The 13,192-nt window shown below is 52.3% G+C and overlaps 1 protein-coding gene across 4 annotated transcripts; it reads right to left on the bottom strand.

Annotated features, from left to right (window-relative positions):
- Window positions 1-1,897: 1,897 nt before the first annotated feature.
- On the bottom strand, window positions 1,898-12,870 carry Trabd (TraB domain containing). 4 transcript variants are annotated; one of them, NM_001106788.1, is made up of 10 exons: window positions 12,799-12,870; window positions 7,676-7,740; window positions 7,247-7,325; window positions 6,621-6,787; window positions 5,950-6,090; window positions 4,180-4,290; window positions 3,940-4,079; window positions 3,532-3,704; window positions 3,341-3,452; window positions 1,898-3,234 (listed from the first exon to the last, which is right to left on the bottom strand). In NM_001106788.1, the coding sequence occupies exons 2-10, from the start codon at window positions 7,703-7,705 to the stop codon at window positions 3,057-3,059; spliced, it is 1,131 nt and encodes a 376-aa protein (NP_001100258.1). In that variant the 5' UTR covers window positions 7,706-7,740; window positions 12,799-12,870; the 3' UTR covers window positions 1,898-3,056. The 4 variants fall into 4 exon arrangements, with proteins under 4 accessions (NP_001100258.1, XP_006242245.1, XP_063119402.1 ...); XM_006242183.4 differs by lacking the exon at window positions 12,799-12,870 and adding an exon at window positions 12,272-12,741 and having other exon boundaries at window positions 1,900-3,234; XM_063263332.1 differs by lacking the exon at window positions 12,799-12,870 and adding an exon at window positions 8,862-12,271 and having other exon boundaries at window positions 1,900-3,234.
- Window positions 12,871-13,192: the final 322 nt, after the last annotated feature.

Below are 13,192 nucleotides of genomic sequence, written 5' to 3'. Positions count from 1 at the left end.
GTTTGTCCACTTCCCTTCTCCGAGACGTTGCAGAGGGTGGACCTGAGACTCTCTTTAACTTCTGGCACCCGTGCATCAGGACAGCAGAGCGGCGAAGCTCCCATCCAGGTTATATATGCCAAACTATACTACTCCAAGTGTGCCTACAGGCTGAATGATGTCCCTAAAAAGCCACCGCCCCTCCTCCCCACCGTATCCTCAGTGTGAAGCCAAGGTCTTTCCTAGCTCTCCCGGGTGCTGTGGGTTTGACTGGTTCTGTCTATCACATGCATAGAAACAGAAATGGAATCTTTGACTGTTTTATTCAACAATCTAAGACAGTAGTTTAGCATCCTAAAGATGTCTTTCATCTCATCTTTATCTAGCCGATTGTATAGCTAAGTAAACAAAGGTAGTCATTTCAAAGTTTAGTCTTGCTCCTCTGGTCAATCTTGTCTCAGATTTATGATGTTGATGCTTTTCTCTCCATCATCTCCTCTCTGTAGCAGGGTTTGCTAGAACCTAGAGTTCTGCATTCTTCCCGAGTCAGCTGTTTGAATGACTTCTATGCTTAACTCAGAGTACACTATTAACGTGTGTATGCAGAGTCCATATTTATAATAAAGTACAAGTATGTTCTTATAATGTGGAATATGCAGTGCCCTGCCATTAGGACTATGTTTTTCATTCGTTCTGCCCAGAGAAGGGCCAGAAGTCCTGGCAATGTTCCTGGAATCTGTGGCTCAGGCGGGAATTGGCCACCTAAGACTTAATACAGGAATAATTTAGGTCAGCAATAGTACCAGGGCAGAGCAGAAATTGGACAATTGTTCCAGCCGTGGTTCTGAGCCTACCTGAAATCTGGCTCTGCATGTACACTAGGTCCTCTGCCCCCAAGTGCTTCCCTATTGGCACCTTTTCTCTTACACACAGCACTTTCCTCTGAAGTGGCACTATTTCTTTCCTTATCTCTCCATTCTGTGTGTCTGTTATTTGCAATCTAGGTGGATATGAATCTTGATAATGGAGAGGCAAATAGCGTCCAGTGCCAGGGAAACCTATTAGTCTCAAACAGGAGACTGAGCATAGACAAATGCACATATTCCTTCTTGGCTGTGTCTCTCTCCTTTTCCGCCTCTACCATCACCTCTGGAGCTTTTCCTGGGGCCACAGTGGGCTTCTAAAACTACAATGAAGCCAGACGTATTGGCGCATGCCTTTGATCCCAGCACTTGAGAGGCAGAGGCAGGTGGATCCGAGTTCTAGGACAGCCTGGGCTACACAGAAACCATTTCAACAAAACAAAAATCAAACAAACAAGAAAACTCAAAACAAGCCCCCACCACCACCACCACCATAGAACAAAACCAAAACCCAGCACTGAGCCTAAGTGTGCCCCTGGAGCTGTGTGATCAGTGCAACCCATCTCCACTGCATGGGAGGTGAGATGGTGGGCACGTTTTTGTTTTGTTTTGTTTTTTTCCTGTGACAGCAGCCTGTAGCACCTTAGCCCTGGCCAGAGCATCTGTGTTCTTTCTGCTGCCACTAACACAGACTTCACTGACTACGTTCAGGGTCTGCCTTGCTCTGGCTTAGCAACGATATACAAGTGTTTCAACCTCAATGCTCCTAACATAGGCAAGAACAACCTACCTTAAGGATATTCTGGTCCACTCCTGTGTCTCTCCCCCTTTCCCACTGCAAGGCAGTAAAGTGTGAACCAGAGTGCACAGGTGCTGAGCACATGTATGGCTCAGCTCGCCTGACACAGATAACCTTGCTAGGCACTAGTGAGCACCAGGGTCCCTTGCTGAGGTGGGTGGTACCCCGAATCCTGAAGACCTGGGTACAGATGACGAAAGAGGAAGCCAGTCCCCCATCACCTGAATCCCATTTCCATACACTTCACAAAGCGGGAGCTTCCAAAATTAAAATTTATTTCTTTCTAGGGAATGAATGCACGAGTGTGAGACAGAAGTACGCAGCCCAACAAGCCCTGTACCCCCTGTACCCCCAGCTCAGTGCTTCACCTGATTCGGCAGCCGACACAAGGACAGTCAATGTGATCTTCCAGCTGTGCAGTGTGCCAGGAGCCACAGCCTGCACACATGAATGGCTGGATGCACACAAACCAGCCATGGTCCTAGGTAGTGGGTGCCTACTGTCCCCAGGGCAGTTTGGGCATCATCCCACCTAGCTCACAGCAATCAGGCCAGCGCCCTACCAGCACCAAGGGCAGCCTTGCAGCTCATATCTGAGGCAGCCGCACACCACTCTGAGCTGTAGTGGCGTCTAGCAGGGGCTGGCCTGGACCCCTAAACTGACTCACATACACGGCCCACGCAGGGCACACAGACACAAATAAAAAGATGACTTCTTTGACCTCACTGGATTTAAGGCTTGTATTTCCTGATATTTGCTTCAGTTTGTTTTCTCTTTGACATCAAAATTACCTGAGTAAAAAACTTTTTGACATTAAAAACAAAAACAACAAAAACAGAAAACAAAACCCCACAAAACCAAAGCACAGACTCTCTGCAGGCAGAGATGCGGCCGGCAATGCCACATGCATGTCCAGGTCAGGCAAAGGCCCTACACACCCAGGGAGGAGGTGCATGGGCACCCAGCTCCCCAAACCCACAGTGAGATGCACTCAGGGCCACCTGCTCCTGCCAGCCAGACCACAAGGCACAGTGAGGTAGGTAGAGCCACAACCTGCCAGACCCACCTGGGCCGAGGGTGGGTGCCTCAGTGCCTCCCCCTCAGCTTCTGGTCCTTTTGGAACTAGGCCGCTGGGTCCTGACACTGTGGATGGCCCTGATGCCCATAGGTGGCCGGCCCTACAGTGTGTGTGTGGGGCTGCTGGGAAGCCTGGGCTCAGACAGTTAAATATTCTTTATTTGGGTGGGCTGGGCATGGGGAAGGCAGGAAATCCTGGCCTAGGCCCCCATAGGGGGTGGCTTGGACAAATCTGTACCCAGGGACATCCCCAGACAGGCGGTGCCAGCTCCTCGGGAGCACCAGACACCATGTAGAGGAGTAGAGCTCCGGGTGCGGTCCTTCCGTGCACGGTCCTCCTACCGACCTGGCCGGGCCTCGCTCACCCTCTGGAGGCAGAACTGCGCAGCAGGCAGTGATAGGACCAGGTTCACGGTTCGACGGCCCATCCAGTACAGGCTGTAGCCCAGCAGACCAAAGAAAGCAGCCTTCACAGCTGCCCGGGACACTCTGCCTGTGATGGATGGCGGGGGAACTCTGTGGAAGGAAGAAGCATGGTGGGCCCAGCTGGAACATGTACTTCCAAGGTCACTGCCATGTGTAGGTACAGGGATTGGGTGTGATGTGGGGAGGGGGCACTCACGTCATGATCTCCTGGATGTTGAGGTCAGTACTCCAGTTCTTTTCAATGCCAGGCACATGGCCCATGCCAACGACGCCCACGACCACAGATGGGACACACTTCCTGGGCTCAGCTGTCAGGGGAAGACAAAAACCAGTGGCAGGCACAGGAACCAGTACTTTTGGGAGTTCCCACCCTGACCTGTCCATTACCATCAGAGGCGCGGGGAAGCTCGAGGCGCCGTGCGGCCTGCCGCAGCATGTAGGTCAGGTAGACGTCGCGCTCTGAGACAATGGTTCGATGCAGGTCAGGGAACTCCCCAATCATCTCTGCCATCATCTGCTCCAGCAGGTCCTTCTGCTTGCAGCGCTCCACGTCGTCTTTGCTGAGGGCAGAGGGCACGCTGCTAGCTTGGGCGTGGGGGTAGGTGCACAGGGACTTGGTGGCAGACCATAGAGATGGAGACATGGGAAGTTGTGTGTTGTTGACTCAGGGAAGGGAGCACAGCACTGTGTGTTTAGAGTTCATGGTGGGAGGATAACATGTGAGGAGTCTGGGTCAGGACATACAGCAGTGTGGGTGTGGAATGTACCATGGACAGGCCAGGGAGGCCATCCTACCTGATTGGGTCTGACAGGAAGCATAGGCCCCAGGCCAGCTTGACTTTCTGCCAGAAGGAGAGTGCAGCAATGGCCCTCTTAAAGGTGACTGGGATTGGTCGGTCACCCAAGTGGAATTTGCAGAATGGTACCTTGCTGGCCTAAGGAAGAGGTGGGTATTAGGACTTGTGATGCCATGGGTAGATCCTACCAGTCCCTACCAACGTATCCGCAAATCCCTCAGTCATGCCTGGCACCCACCTCCTTGAAGGCCTCCCTGAACTCGCCACCAGGGGCCATGCCTAGCTGCTCAGTGATGTGAGCGGACACCTTCAGTAGCAACATCTGCATGAGTCCAGACATGAGCCCATTCTGCAGGAAGAGGAGCTGTGTCATCTACATTGTATAGAGCAAGCAAGACAAAGCAGTATGCAGACAGCAGGGTGCCCTTGAGCCAGGCCTCAGCCCATGACTGCTCTCAGGTCCCTTCCAGTGGCAAGGGGCAGGGCATACTGGTACATGAGGAGGGTCACAACAGCAGGTCATCTTGGCCTCAAGAATCATTCAAATGTGTTTCCTCACAGGATTGTCAAAGATGTTGAAAGGGGCTACCTGCTGGGACTGCCTGCCCAGGCAGCCAAGGCACAGGCAAACAGACTGGAGTCCAGCACCTCACAATCTCTGGAAGAGCAGTCAGTGCTCCAACCTGAGCCATCTCTCCAGCCCCAATACTGTCTGTTTTAAAATTCAGCACTGCTCGGCTTGGAACGTGCTTAGAAGACCAGGCTACCCTTGAACTGAGAGATGACCTGTCACTGCCTCCTAAGTGCTGAGATAAAATGTATGTGCCACCACACTTGACTTGTGGGGTCATGGGTCAGGCAGTACCAACTTGTTACTGTAGGGACTAGAACTGATGAGGTCAGCTGTGTCCACATGGCCAACCCACAGTAAAAACTGGACACCAGGGGTTGGGGGTTTAGCTCAGTGGTAGAGCGCTTGCCTAGGAGCGCAAGGCCCTGGGTTCGGTCCCCAGCTCCGAAAAAAAGAACCAAAAAAAAAAAAAAAAAAAAAAAAACTGGACACCAGTGGCCTCCCGGTGGGCAGCACCTGTGGATGTTGTCACACACAGTTGCTGGGAGGACTTGGTGCCATTGGAGACCCCTTGAGGGGATGAGGGCAGCAGATGCTAGCCTCTCCCCTTCGTTGACCTTTCCCTTGCCCTCAGGGATGGGCCCAGCAATGAGCACATGGCTTGGCCAGCGGTGTGGCTCTTTTTCCAGTAGAGTATGGACCCTATGCTTCTAGGAGGGTGTATGTGGGGGTGGGGAGAGGGACAAGGGCGACACACGGCTGGCGTTAAAAATCACATCTGATGAAATGGTGACTTCCTTTTCTGGGTACCAAGTAAATGGTTTATGGATTCAGCCTTCATCTGGGAGATTCTACAGTGAAAGTGCTCAGCATGTCTGGGACACTCACATGAGTCTTTAACACTTGTTTCTTTCAAAAGAGGATGTACCCTGCAGCTGAGGCAAGACAAGCCAGCCTGTGGCTCCTGAACATTGAGGCCACAACGATGGGCTACCACTACATACAACGTTGGGCTACCACTACATACAACGATGGGCTACCACTACATACAACGATGGGCTACCACTACATACAACGATGGGCTACCACTACCTGCTGCGTCTCCTCGCCCAGGAGGGCGGGGGCAGTGTGGAAGACAAAGTCATACAGCCATGTGGTGGCCCAGACAATGCTCAGACCCCCACTTCAGCATCAGAGCAGAGGTTTCAGCTCTGCCCTGTTCCTGCCTGGTAGTGGAACCTTACCTGCCTCCTCTTTCAGCCTTTCTTCTCTCCCAGGGGAGGGAGTGGGCAGGCAACCAGGGCACTGATCAGAAGGCCAGCCCAGAGAGGAGCCTGTCAGCAGCTCAGAGGGGACTCTGAGCTCTCAGTCTTGGCTTCTCACAGAGAGAGGCAGCAGCGTCGGGTCCCACAGCCCACTGCCTGCTCATATGCGCACCTGCTTGACAGCCTGTTGCAGCTTCTCCAGGCTGACCTCCTTGGCCTCCCGCAGCAGAGTTCTCTCATCCATCTTCAGCATGGAAACACGGTACTGACAGAGTTCCACAACCACCACATCAGGCTGCACCTCCCGGATAGTCTGCAAAGCAAGCCCCACACTGCAACAGACCCAACCTCCCGCTTTGCATCCGGCTGCTCCACACTGGACAAGGAGGGCAGTCAGTGCTAACAGCCTGTGTGGCTTCGGTGACAAATTCTAGAGAAAAAGCAACTAAAGAAAGCTGTGCGATGCTTCCCTTGGTAAAATGAAGAAAAAGCAGGAGGTTCTGAGTTGTGGAGCAGGAAGCACCCCTCGCCATTCCTGGGGGCTCCAGAGCTAGAAATGCCTACTGAATAGTTCTTGCCGGTTGCCCTGGCCTGTGTCCCTGCAGTACAGACTGCCAGAAGCATAGCGATAAAAGGGCCCAGTGCTTGGGCTGGAGAGATGGCTCAGTGGTTAAGAGCACTGACTGCTCTGCCAGAGGTCCTGAGTTCAATTCCCAGCAACACATGGTGGCTCACGGCCATCTGTAATGGGATCCGGTGCCCTCTCCTGCCCTGTAGGTGCACATGCAGACGGAACGCTGTGCACATAATAAATCAATCTTAAAGGGGAGGGGCAGTGCTTACCTTCACTACATCCCTCTTGCTGTCATCACTGAAGTGAGCAGTGCCCACCACATACACCCTGCTGCCATCCTCGGCCACTAGCTGGGTCACAGTACATGGAAGGTTGGGACGCTCACGCCGTCGTTTCAGTTTCATCTCCAGGAGCAAGTTGAAGGCATCTACATCAGCTGCAAGGACAGCCAAAGCCACAGTGTGATGGATGGGACCTGATGCCAGGGCACTGCAGCCTACACAGGAGCGACAGGACGGACCCTTTCCAGTAGACTCAGTCTCTGGCAGGCAGTGCATTCCACACAACTGGCTTATGCAAGACAAGCTAGCTGGTCACATCTGTGAACGGAGTACTGTCCGAGGGGCCTCCTTCTCATCATCCTCAACTAGACCCAAGCTGTCATAGCAGAGTGCTGAGGATGGGGAATAAGGGGTGACTAGTACCCCTAGAACTGTCTAGTCAGGTAGGTATATGGTCACACTTGGGCTCAAGCAGAGGCCCTGTGCAGGTCTAAGTTGTACTGAGGGGATCCTCAGTCTTTATTCCCTACCCACAGCTGGGCAGTCACTGCCAGTCCCACTCCCTCCCTGGGGCCCAGCACTGTGGCTATACCAAGTCCTGAAGGGAAACATACAGATGTTCTGAGGGTCTCCAGAAAGCACCCTTGGCACTGCTTCTGAGGCCCCTGATGTTACCATGGGTTCCACGTCAGCCTGCAGAGAGAGAGAGAGAGAGAGAGAGAGAGAGAGAGAGAGAGAGAGAGAGAGACAGACATAGTTAGTTAGTTCAAGTAAGTGTTCAAACACTTGGGCCTCACTCCAACATAAACACACTCCAGACCTGTTGTACCTCCTTAGCAAGGGCCATTTGCCTCAGGAATTTTCCATGGAGGTACTTCTTTCTGGACTCTAAAAAACTCCTAGTTATTAAGTATATGCAGAGAGAGAAGCAGTTAAAGGGACCCAAGGAACCCTCAACCTCCTGTGTGGGGCAGCAGCAGGTATTACTGGGTTGGGACAAAGGTTGTTTAGGAAGATGTTCCCTCAGCCCCAGTTCTCCTTACCTCTTGAGCTGGCTTCTCCTCTCCCTCCATGGCTGGACAGCAGCTTCCTGATTGGTGTAGGATGCCTGAGGAGACAGATAAAGGCTTTACCTGGGGCCACAGGCAGGATCAGGGATTACTGTGACTACAGGACTGGCCAGTCTTGAATGACCCAAAGGAGAGGACCTCGGCATTCCTGTCCCAGTATCATTGCTGCCTCCTGGTATGTATGTGCTACTTGAGGTCTAGGGTCCTTTTGGGATGTGCCTGACTGGAGAGAGGCAGCAGTCTCCTTGAGCCACACACAGATGACTATGTGTAGGGAAAGTCTCTGGCACACAGGGCCACAACATAGTAAAGCTAACCTGTATCTCTCTGAGGAGTTGTACTACCTCCTCCGGGGTTACTGTAGGACACATGCTGTGGCTGCTACCCCCATGGTAAGAAGGCCATAGCCTTTGTGAGAAAGCCACTTCAAGAAGCCCTCCATTTCTTTTATAACGATGGCCACAGATGCTTGGCTATCAGCCAGATAGAAGAAGGCTAAGCAAGATAACAGCTCGTATCCTGGGGAGCCAAGATAGTTTTTCTAGTTTAGAAGACAAAGAAGCAGAACACTAAAGAAACTGTAGTAGAAACTTGACAAGAGGTACCCTGGTAACCAGTTCATGGCATTGTCAATCTTTACTGTGTCCCTGGGTGTTCCAGGGTTGGGGGCCAAGAGTGCCAGATGGTGCAGAGAAAGAGTACCACATTGACCAAAGGGGGCGAAGGCAGCTTCAGGGAACAGCAACGTTAACAGACGTCATGTATCTGCCAGTGATGAGACACTGCCTACTCGGCAGCTACAAACACACACACACACACACACACACACACACACACACACGCACGCACGCACGAACAAACACACACAAATACACACGCACATACACACTCACTCACACATATATGTGCATGTACACACATACACACATGTGTGTGCATGAACATAAACACACAAATACACACACATGCAAATGCATACACACACTCACACACACATGTGCATGCACATACATACCCACACTTGTGCAGGAACATAAACACACAAATACACATACATATACACATGCAAATGCATTCACACACATATGTGCACACACTCGTGTGCACACAGTCATGTATTTGTGTCTGTATGTGTGTATGTGCATCTGTGTTTGGGTACCTGAGGAGGCCACAAGGGACAGATTACCCTGGAGCTGGAGTGACAGGTGGTTGCGAGGCATCTGATATAAGTGTGGGAAACTGGACTTAGGTCCTCTGCGAGGGCAGTCCAGTCATCTCTCCAGCTTCCCCAAACTATAGTCTTAGCAAAAACATGTCCAGGTATTTCAATTCCATGCTGGTGGGTTTCGTGAATTATAAAAACTATCTACTCAAACAAAATCAAATCATCAATCATAACATATCAGTCACTTATAAACAATGTTATATTTGTTTTATATATGTTGCTTTAACAAAGGTGTGTGTGTGTCCCAAATATGTAATTATCATACAGCCCACAGGAACTGAGCGGTCAGGACAGGCACACTCAGCAGACACAATGGTCCTGGCTGAAGAAAGCCCGTTAAAAATGACAAGTCTGCTGGAAAACTCTGACCCCTGGGCATAGTAATTTTTTTTAAATTATATGACCAAACATGAATATTTGTGTGTTTGTGCCCACAGGGGAGAAACACCCTGAAGCCACAGTTGCAGGTGGTTATACACCAGCAGAGCTCAGACACTAGCTTTTCTAAAAGCAGTGCACGTGGGGAATGGTGGTGCACACCTTTGATCCTAGTACTCAGGAGGCAGGGGCAGGCGGATCTCTTTCTTTTTTTTTTTTTGGTTCTTTTTTTCGGAGCTGGGGACCGAACCCAGGGCCTTGTGCTTGCTAGGCAAGCGCTCTGCCACTGAGCTAAGTCCCCAGCCCTGGCAGGCGGATCTCTGCATCTGAGACCAGGCTAGTCTACAGAGTGAGTTCTAGACACCTAGGGCTACACAGAGAAACTGTGTCCTGAAAATTAAAAAACAAAACAAAACAAAACCAGGTGGGCGGTATATAACCTCTAAGCTTTTACGATGTTAAGGAATGAGAGTATTTTAGTTTTCCTTCAGCTACAGCAAGAAAGGACGACTCTTGTTTTGATGTGTACTGTGGGACGTGTTCTGGAAAGAGCTGTGTCAGAATGGGGGTGTGGTAAGATGACCCTGGGGACAGTCTGAGCTCGTTCTGACCTGCTACTCTTGTCAGCACACTCTTTACAAGGTCCAGGCTCCTGCCTGCTCTGTGGCTCCTCTGGGCCTACTGTATAAATGTGACTTAGGGGTCTCGCTGTGTATAATCAAACCTCTAATGCTGTGTCCACTATGAAAATGGGGGCGAATCAGAAGCACTGTGGAAGAACTCTTCTACAAGAGGAACTGAGGCAGGGCCAGCATGGGCTCTAAGGTAGAGCAGAGACCCTGAGTTAGCCTCTGAAACCTTATGTTCCTGGCCCTATGGCTGGCTATTATGGAGGCAAGCACAGCTCACTCACCGTACTGCTCTGCCCTAGGGGCCCCTCCTCCCTAGTCTAAAACACAGTCTGGATGTTTTATATAAAGGCCAGCACATCTGGGAACAGCCATGGCTCAGAGCCTGTGCATAGCCACGTCGACAGGAAGCACCATGGCACCTGTGCACAGAGCTTCACCCTTTACCTTTCACTAACAGAATTTGGTGCTTCAAAGAAACAGAAACAGGGAAGTGTGTGGGGAGGAGAACCTGCCTTCCAGGACGTGTAGGGAGGGTAACCCAAACAGCAACTAAACACATGGAAGCTAACCAGTAGTACTAACAGCAGCACCAGGCCGCCAAAGCATGAGATGCAAACTTAAAACATCCTGTATAAGTGGGCGGGCCAACCAGAGGCTGCAGCACAGCCAGCAAATGGGAAAGAACCACGTCGGCTCTGCCTGCCCTGCCTGCCCTGCCCTTTAAGAGGTGGGGCTGCAGCAGGTTTGCAGTTGGCTTGGTAGATCTACCCTCCAAAGCCTGTCCAGGGTGCCTCTGAGCCTTTGAGGGGCATGGAGGCCACAAAAGCTAGAATACTGGCTCCAGATAGCCTTGGAGATTCCCTGGCTGGCCCACAGCAGGACTGGTCTCACCTTGGGTTGTGTGGTAGGTGGAGGAGTCCACAGGCTGGTCAGGAGACAAGCCCTGAGCCTTTGGACCATCAGACACAGCACCAGGGCCCCTTGTGGCTTCCAGCTCTGGGATTCAGCCTCTCATCCACAGCAGGCCCAGCTGGAGGGGGAGGTCATGCAAGAAGGCTACTGACAGCCTCTGCCTCAAGCCAGAAGTCTGTGGTTCTGGGTACCTGGCACTATCACATCTACAAATTTCCTGATCCTTTGGTTTCCTGTCTGTCAGATGTAATTTCCTTAGGTTGCTAATACCTCCTCCCCTGACCATTATTTCTGGCTGAGCAACTAACCGAGACAGACCTCCACTTCCATACTTGCCTAAGCACCCAGCCACTGTACCCTCCACAACATTTGCCATGCACCCTTCTCAGACAGATTCACGACACAGAAGTGTCTTCCTGCCCAACCTCCCCAGAGAACAATCTCTTCATAAATGCCCAGTCGTAGCAGTTTCCAGACCCGTCCTACCAAGACCACACTGTAAATTTTCATAGTGTAAAGTCAGAAAGCTGGGATTTCTGTCAACCAACATTCCCTAACAAGCAGGACTGTCTGGATACTTTTTCAGGCCTGCTACCAACTAGGCACGATGCTTCCACATGCTAAACAACAGAACTTTTAGCATCTGCTAAATTTCTAGGGGAACTTGCCTTAGACATCTGAAAATTCCCAGCAGTCTGTGGTTTTAGGAGGGAAAGTGTTGGCGCAAAGAGCAGAAAAGGCCCATTCATGTCAGGGCCCACAAGGAGGTACAGCCCTGGCATACTGGGTCAAAATAACAGAGAGGTTCTGCACTGCATCTAGAGCCACGTCAGTCGAGCTCCCCACCTTCCCGGCCCCACAGCCATCTCTCTTCTGGGTCCTATTCATACTAAATGCATCTTACCCCAAATCACATACTCAAAACACAAGGCTCAAAATAATTACATCAACACGCAGAGGTTTTAAGAGACGGCTGAACTCAGATGAGGCCATATGGCAGGACCCATGATGAGATGTCCTTATAAGAGACACTAAGCAGCTATGAGGACACAATGACAATGGGTAGCAAGACAGGCAGAACCTTCATCAGCAACCCAAAAGACTAGCATTCGACCTAGGATTCCCAACCTCTAAAACTACACTATGAGTAATAAACGTTTTAAGTTTCTCAATCCACAAAACCCTGTTACCACCCTGATCTGACACACCCATCATGATCAACAATCTCTAAACCAAACTGTTTCCCAGATGGCAGCTTGCTTCCTACCACTGGTCAAAAGCTGACCACGACCAACTGGCAAAACTAGGCAAGACAGAAAGAAATGACAGGGTATCCAAAAGCCCTGGCCTCCTCTTGTCCGTTTCTGGAAGCCTGGACACTGCAGGACCCGGGAAAGCCCGCTCCAGCAGGACATATTTTACCTAAGTGTGGCAGAGCTGAGGACCGGAAGAGGAAAGAAACCGGAGATGAAGAAGCCTAGTCAGCCCTCCAGAGACCTGGTTTCCGTCCACCTGGAGATGCCCTGTAGGAGCCTGCAGGCTCCTGGCTGCCAGTGCACTCTGCCAGAGCCCTGCTGGCATCCTGCCCACAGTATCACGGCCACCGCAAGATGAAGTCTTCCTAGGGAGGCCCAGGGACAGCTGCGTTTCACAAGACCAGGGGACCTAGAGCCCCTCCGCTTGGGGAGCACGAAAGCCTGGAGACAGTCCCACTTCTAAAGAAGCTCTTGACGTCCCAAAGCCAGCGGAGCGCTTCTGCTTGTCTGGGTTCTTTCTGGGACTCTAGAGCCCAAGAAAATCTACACCGTCCTGGGTCAGCCCGACCCAGTGGGATACGTGCCCCTGGTCTTCACAGTCCCCACCTGCAGTCCGTGCCCTCCCGCATGCCCTCCCGCACGCGCCGTCGAGGCGCGAGGGGCCCCCGCCCGCCCGGTCAGGCCACGGCGTACCGAGCGAGGCGGCGGCGTTCCTCAGCCGGCCTCCATGCGCGCGTCGCCGGGCTGACGGGGTGGGCCGGGGCGGGGCGGGGCGGCCGGACGGGCCGGACAGGCCGAGGGTGCGGGCCGCGGAGCATGCCGGGAAACACCTCCCAGGGCCACGCGCGCGAGGCCCCGCCCCCGCCGGGGTCTAAGCGCAGGGCCCCGCCTACCAGCCCGACGCCCCCAGGTCCTAGAGCGCAACCGAGAGCAGGCTCGAGGGTGTTGGCCCCAAAGCCGAATCTGTGCGACTCGGCTGCGTTCTTTAAGCGTCCGCAGGATGGCCGGGAGTCTAGGGAGCCGTCAGGGCACGGGAGAGAGACAGAAACTAGGGATCGTAGGAGGTGCCCTTCTGGTTTCCTTGGAG

The sequence above is a fragment of the Rattus norvegicus genome, chromosome 7 (genome assembly GCF_036323735.1).
Source record: "Rattus norvegicus strain BN/NHsdMcwi chromosome 7, GRCr8, whole genome shotgun sequence".
NCBI classification, from domain to species: Eukaryota; Metazoa; Chordata; class Mammalia; order Rodentia; family Muridae; genus Rattus; species Rattus norvegicus.
This window is presented reverse-complemented; position numbering and strand designations above follow the sequence as displayed.